Source organism: Sinocyclocheilus rhinocerous, unplaced genomic scaffold, assembly GCF_001515625.1.
Source record: "Sinocyclocheilus rhinocerous isolate Xijiao unplaced genomic scaffold, SAMN03320098_v1.1 scaffold254, whole genome shotgun sequence".
NCBI classification, from domain to species: Eukaryota; Metazoa; Chordata; class Actinopteri; order Cypriniformes; family Cyprinidae; genus Sinocyclocheilus; species Sinocyclocheilus rhinocerous.
This window is the reverse complement of record NW_015628690.1, coordinates 326,469-334,063: the sequence shown is the minus strand read 5'-3', so window position 1 is coordinate 334,063 and position 7,595 is coordinate 326,469. Positions and strand designations below refer to the sequence as shown.

Sequence of the window (7,595 nt, the reverse complement as noted above, 5' to 3'; positions counted from 1 at the left end):
AATGAGTGCAAGAATGGGTGGTGGGTTAGAATTTTAAATAGATTTCAGAAAGTTTTCTTTCTCCATTTTGATGAAACTGCATCTTAAAGACTGACTTTTAAAGGCATTTATAATTTACCTCCTGCTAAATGATTGCATTGCCATATTTACATAATGCAATCTATAACAGATCTTAATCAATGCATAATTACGTTTTCTGCATTCCCTATATCGTACATTTTTTACATACATTTTAAAAGTTTTAAAACTTTGTCTACAGGAATTTGTTATTTAAAGTGTTTTGATATCTTGAATTGAACCTATGTAGTGCTCTCAAGAGAGTAGGTGGAAATGAGAAGACCTTCAGTTCATGGCTGAACACTCATTAAAAGCTTTCCTAGTCAACCTGGGCACCACAGTCCACACACACTTTTTTTTTTTTTACCTCAGCTGACAAATCTCACTTCACCTGAGGGGAAATCATAGGTAGGGCATGAGCCGCCATCAGTAATGAAAATGTTTGATCTTCAGAATACACTCTGCATGTGAAATGGCAGTTTTTACAGGAAAGTGAGGATTTAGTACACATGTGGTTAATGCATGGGAGGAAACTGAGAGGTAATTTTCAGGGACAACCATGAAAAAAAGGAAATTAATATGGATTGAAAATGGTCTTACTGAAAATGGATTACCGCAGCTCAAAAAACTGCATTTCAAATAAGTGTGACTTTTCAAAACGCAACATAATCATAAGAAATTCAGTTAAATTCCAAGCGTGAACAAACAGCGTGAGAATTTTACAACTTTGGTTTGCAGCCTTTGATGTCCAGTAAGCTGTTGTCTGTCTGTAAGTTACACCAAAATAATAGAAACACTTCAATTAGCTTGTGTATGTTCCTAAAAATACTGATAACCACCATAATTACACAGGTGGTAAAACACAAAACACCATTGCCGAAATACAGGACACTAAAATAATGCAATAAACACTGATTAAACAAAAATAATAAATCTTAAAACACTATAGCCTAAGAAAATAACAAAAAACAATATAAAAATGAAAATGTGACAGAGGGACTGGGAGAAAAAGTTTTTACCAATTATAATATGACTCATATTTTTCTATGAGTAACTACTGGCAAAAAACAATTTTTCACTGTATATGATAGGGTAACTTACAGTAAACCATTTAAAAAAGTTTAATAACATATAAAAATACGTGTATTTGCATCACCAAGACTTATAAAAAACGTCATAAAGTGGTGAATAACATTTTTGAATGATTTTTCTTTTACTGTGTTTGAAAGTTTGGTACATTATAGGATTTACAACTGCTTTAGAACATTTTGTCATAATCTTATCATAGGCAATGAAATGCAAACATGATTATATGAACCATAAAGAAAAATTCCCAGCACTGCTGTTTTTGTTATTGTTATTAATTTTTAATGTGCCCAGAAGGCACAGAACAGCAGCTGCCCACCTTTGGAGAAGTCTTGTCACTGGATTAAGATAATGACAATATCAATAATAAATGAGAAGGATGTTTGGACAAAATCATACTGTGTATTTATACTAGGCTTCCAAAGTCTGAGAAAATAAAAAGAAGGAAATAGTTTAAAAACGACCAGTAACACAAATGTAAATCAATTCCTAATATCACATTCAAAACATGAAACTATCAAATAAAACATCTACCAGAATAGCATTTAGAAAGGGCGTAAATAAATGCTTATCATAGGTGAAGATTAATTGCTCGGGGAGTGACGTAGCAGCCCGATCCTGGGGGTTTAACTCGCGCAACGCGCAGACACACAGACCGCGTTACCTCGTGCGCTCGGACCGCGTCTCGCGCTGCGGGGAGTTCACTAGCGAGACTTCAGTTCACCGTCGTTCAAGGACAGATAAAGCCAGAGAGTGGTGTTTGTTCAGATTAACAGAGGAAGAATTAGGTCATCGCGTTCTGGTCGAAGTGTTGGGCTCATCATGAAGATGTGCGTGATAACAGCGATGCTTTTCCTGGTGCTCTCCGGGCAGTGCGGCATCCTGGCTGGGAAAGGTAAGGCAGATCGGACAACTTGGAATGTCACCGCATGAGAAGAAACGCCTGGAGCGGTCTGTCACTTAGATCAGTGTCTCGGATCATATGTTATCAATTACTATAAGTTTGCAGAATTCACAGCGTCAGTGACAGTCTGAGAGTGTCTTAAATCAGGTTGGCAACGCGACATATGTCCTTACGTAGTACAAGTTTGTCTTTCTTTCCCCGTTTTCTTAACGATGGACCTTTATTTGGGACACTTCAACGAGATCATCAGCATCTTTTGAACAATTTTGAATGTTTGCATTAATATAGGAACAATAAAGACTGCGAATCATGTATTTACGGTTTCTCAGCATGAGCCGTAATATAGCTATTTTCCTTCATCAATATTTCATTGACCTTTAAGGCGCATTTCTATTGATCTTATCTGTTCTCTTCAATGATGACTGCTTGGTGTATAAGACTTCAAGAGCATAAAGCATTAGATTTTCCATTGCTCCCATGGAAAAAAAGCTGTTAATGTGTTTTGGGAGCACAAACATTGAGATAAGAGATCTAATTGTGTCTCTGGGGCAGTGATGAATATGGAGCAGCTCAGCTATTTGTTAGTGCACAAGTGGAATGCTTCAGATGATATGTGATAAATTACAGTCAGATTGGATCATGCAGACTGGCAATGAAAGGCAGAGAGTGTCATTTCAGGTTGGCAATGAATCTTCCCTTATTGAGTACACATTCATCCATTAAGAGCTGATAGCTTGTTTTTGTTTTTCCAGCTTTCTTTTATTTGTTCCATCAGTATGAGTTTAACATGCATGATGACCCTACTTTTAGGAAACCTAAATGAATGAAATCACAAGTGTCTGCTGAGCAAGGCGATGAGTGTTGCATCTATTTAAGAAGTGATTCTGATATAAATCTGGATGTTTTTGTTGCAATAAGAATAATCTTCCTAGATTTCTTGAAATTGTGTATGGTAATTCTAAAGAACCTGCTCAAATGTTTTTATAATATATGGAGTATTGAGATGGCAGGTGCTTTAGGGGCCCAAGAAGAGATTTTGTAAAGGCATATTTCTCTTTGGTTGATAAGGTATTCTGGCTGGTTGCTAGGGTGTGTCTATGAAGTTTCTAGGGTATTTCAGAATGTTTTCTTGCTGGTCTGAGTCTCCCTCAGGTTTCTCTGACATTTTGATATGGATGTATGAACCCTCTGACTCCTTTTCAATTTAAGTCTAAGGGATTTTTTTTTCTGTTTTGTCACCAGGCAGGCATACATAGTGCATCCAATCTTTAATAAAAGTCATAGATCACTTGTCCTCAAAAAGATATCATTCATGGCTTTAGCACAAACAGCAGCACAGTGAGTTATGTGCTGTAGTTTTGGATGAATAAAGAATAAAAATAATAGTGATGCTTTGCTAAATCACTAACCTATAACAGAGCCTGTGATTTTTCCAAGCACAAGTCTCAACTTAGCCATTTCCCTTCATCAGTATTTCATTGACCTTTATGGTACATTTCTAGTGATCTATCTGCTTGATTAGTTTAATGTACGATGCTCGTAGTAGCTGCATTTCTTATTAATCTTTTCCATAAGGCTCAATGAGGTGTTCAATGGCTGTATAGTCCTTAACACTTCTAGAGCATAAAGCAGGATTTTCCGTCGCTCCCATGGAAAAAACTGCTAATGTGTTTGTAGGAGCACAAACATTGAGATAAGAGATCTAATTGTGTCTCTGGGGCAGTGATGAATATAGAACAGTTCAATTATTCGTCAGCGCACAAGTGGAATATCTGTCAGTAGGCCTACCTGCGTGCCCTGATTTACTTTCCTTAGAAGTAACTCCTTGCTTGAGATTGGGCTCTTTCAGTGAATCAGATTGGCGAATCAGGGAATCGGAACCTTGAATATTTGCATATCAATTTTCTGGATTCTAGCACTCCATAAAATTTTGAACGCAAAGGAAAAACGAGTTGAAAATTAAACTCCTTTATACATGAAGAACTGCGCAAGGTGAGTATGGCATTCGAAGAGCAGGAATATAATAGAAATATGAGGCAGAATCGCAAATATAAACCAATCATTAAATCTAAGCCATCCACATTATGACTCAACTCTTTCATAGGTATATGACATTTGAAAACCTTCCAAACCTTGTGATATGTCTGGCAGATTGCCTTCAAAACTCTGCTGCTCCAAAAAAGAGGGATTTCATCAAAATTACATCAGAATGCTATTGTAGCATTGAATTCGCTAGCAGTCTGGCTTATCTCTGAGTGCAAAACAGATTAGTTTAGACTTAATCACATCACCATATGTGTCATACAATGTCGGTGTCAGTACATCACAGAATGAGTTGAATTACACTATTCATGTTCTGTGAATCTCAATCTGCACACAAGGTTGCTTGTACTGTCTTTACTTGTATGTTTGCGTATTCACAGTATACATTTTGTCAGTACGTGTGTGTGTGTTTGTTAACCAAAGCAACGACCTTGGCGTAGTTAGTGTGCTGCGCTACCAGATGGATTTCGTAATGTGTAGAGCTTGACCGCTTTTATGAACAATCAGCTTGTTTTGATATTGTGTGTTATTGTGTCTGAGAATCGGAGAGTATTTCTAAAACTCAGAGTCTTAGAGAGAAAAAGAGATTCAGAGTTTAGCTTCAGCATGCTGGAGTACACAAGAAAAGGATAAAGAAGAAAGACAGCAGTGACAAATAAGGGTAGGTCTGTAAAAGCAGGCTGAGATTTATGCTGGCCTTTTCAGAGAAGGCACAGCGTTATCCCAGAGCTAAATAAATTGGGTTGCTGATCTGGAATAGATGCATAACTTAGGATTTCGTGCTGTGACCTAAGAACATCAAGCTTGGGGGAAAGCAAAGGCGTTCTCTTTTTTTTTTGCATCGCTGCTGTTGTTCGGGGAGCAAAGCGGAACATTGAAAACACGTCACTAAGTGGACCACAGCTGTTAGATCTGTCTTGGTCTTTTGTTTCACGAGATTCAGCTTTCTTTTTGTCTTTTTTTGTCTCGATGTAGCTTCTCAAGGAGCATGCCAATCTTCAAGCCAGAATGCCATGCAAATGCTTAACTTAATTTAAACGTTAATTACCCAGCATTCATCATTAGCGTCGTTGTGATGAGCAGCAGGGAGGGATGAGGGAAAAAGAAAGGGACGAGACAACAGGAAAGAGCTGCATTTGGAGGTAAGATGGGCCCTGTCAGTGGCGCTTTCTCGCCAGCTGGTCAGATGGCACCAGTCTCTCCCAGGGGTCAGCTCTGGCCAATCTGCACAGGAATAACACTGGATGATCTTCCACACGCACACACAGCACAGCTGTAGTTTTGCTCGGATGGATTTCTGAATCATGAAGTTCAGAACAAGTATGCACACATAAGTAACACCCTAAAATAAGATTTTGTCATCATTTATTAATCCTAATGTCATTCCAAACATATGCAACATATGTCTTCCTTCTGTGGAACACTATAGTAGATTTTTTGAAAAATGCCTCAGTGTTTTTTGTGTCCATGTTTAGGACAAAAACGGCCTTAGTATTTTCTTTTGTGTTCCACAGAAGACAGAAATTCAAACAGGTTTGGAACAGCAGAGTAAATGATGACAGAACTGTGAACTATCCCTTTAACTTATACATGCAAAGTCATAGTTATAAATGCACGCTCCTGCCCACAAATAGAGTGTATTTTCTCTTCTCAGTGCGGCTGATTGCTTGGTGTTATGAGCCTGGTGCTGGTCTAGCTTTGGGACCCTGCTCGTATTTGCTGACCGTCTGCGAGAAGTGGGCTAGTCCCTGAGATTCAGTCTCAATTAAATTGCTCCAGCTCCAGAGAGAGAGGGATTCTAGGACGTTGTCCTCCAGCTTTCCTTCTAATTGCCTGCGCTGGGTGCCGGCGAGCTGACAACTGGCTATTGGGTGAACAGGGAGCACATGGTGATTGGGTACGAGCATGTGTAGGCGTATGCATGGCCGTATGTTACCGAGCGATGGATGGTGACTGTTCCCTTGTATGATGCATGTCTTTCTTTAGAAGTGAATGCCAGTGAATGGATGTAATCACTGTGTTTACAATGGCGCGCTACAAGATGGATTACTTCCAGTAGACCGCAAGACAGAACCCGCCTCTCTGGGCGAGAGATTGAATGTAGCGTAGTCTGAAAGCATCGTGTTGGAATCCTGTCCTCCATCTTTCCAAACATTCTCAGCCAGTGTTTTGAAAACCCAGAGAAGTCTCTGGAACATCCATGCCACGCTATTATTAAACAAGACTTATTGTGTAGGCCTTGCAGCACTGTCACTCACTGACCTCGGGTTTTGTGCTGCACTGAACTCACTGTGCTGAAAAGAAGCTAACTGCATGGAAGCAGCAAACATAACTCATTCCTGTCCTCCTTTAGGTACACCTTACCATAGCATGTTTTTAAGGGCAACATCTCCCCAGTATATGTTGCTCTGACCTTTTGCCGCTGTAGGGTAAGTCCATACTCCATGTTTCATTGAAGTTGACTCTAAACCTTGTCTCAGCCAGCTTGCCATTTGTACAACTTGGAGTAAAGTCATTGTCTGATGACCTGTGACGATTGGATCACGCCGCAAGCTGCTGGCAGCTCCCTCGGCATCTTGGAAAGAAGCAGCGTACATCTCATCTTTCCGGCTTGATCTGTGGAAATACTCTGTCTGACCTTCTGTGGTGACAGGACGGCCGAAAGAGAGAGCCAATCAGCGGCTTTAATAGAACTCGGAGCCGGGTACAGCACACTGCCAAGACTCCACTGCGAAGGTCTAGATCAACAAGGCCATGCTTAGATGAGTCTTGGAGAATCTGGCCTGATACTTGCAGCAGACATGTTTATGGCATGCTTCTTCATATTTTTTATGCCATTGTGTTTATAGGGAACAAGCATTGATTGGAAACAGAATTAGGCAGCTCTGTCCTGCAGAGTTTAGCACCAGTCCTAATCAAACACACCTGTCTGTAATTCTAAAAGGTTTTGGTTAGATTATTCATATGTGTTTGATTAGGGTTGGAGTAAAACTCTGGGGACAGTGGACCGTGGGGGACAAAGTTGTCCACCTCTGCCCTACAACTAATTTATTGCATGGCTCTTCAACTATTTAGTTTATCTCTAACCCTAAGAAAACCTCCCCAAACTAGAAAATCATGTCTTAAGAATTACTTACAAATTACAGAAAAGTGTGTTAAATTGAGATTAGTACTGAAGTCTACAGGACGCTGGCCATCCAAGACTGGATTTGAAGAGCCCTGATCTATTGTATCGGTTCGTTTTCTTATTCTTTTAGGTGGGAATCTCAGGCAGCCATATTAATCGTACATCAAGAAATAATGATCGGTGGTGGTCCTAAATAGGCCCTTAACAAACACTACTACTAGGGTTGGGTACCGAAACCCGGTACCAATATGGCACCGGTACCTATGTAACCGGTATGTACTAGAACCGAATCAGAACGAAGATTTCGGTGCCATGCCTGAGCGATCGATTGAAATATTTCCTCCGTTTCTCCGAAACGGACGTAAGAAGCATCATCAC

General features: G+C 39.8%; 1 protein-coding gene across 1 annotated transcript in view; it reads left to right on the top strand.

The window, feature by feature from the left end:
• The first annotated feature begins 1,815 nt into the window (after positions 1-1,815).
• Positions 1,816-7,595, top strand: part of LOC107738117 (calsyntenin-2-like) — a 231,176-nt gene continuing 225,396 nt past the window's right edge. Inside the window, exon 1 of the mRNA XM_016549805.1 lies at positions 1,816-2,038. Coding sequence (XP_016405291.1) covers positions 1,966-2,038 — 73 coding nt within the window. The 5' untranslated portion in view covers positions 1,816-1,965. The remainder of the gene's footprint in view (positions 2,039-7,595) is intronic.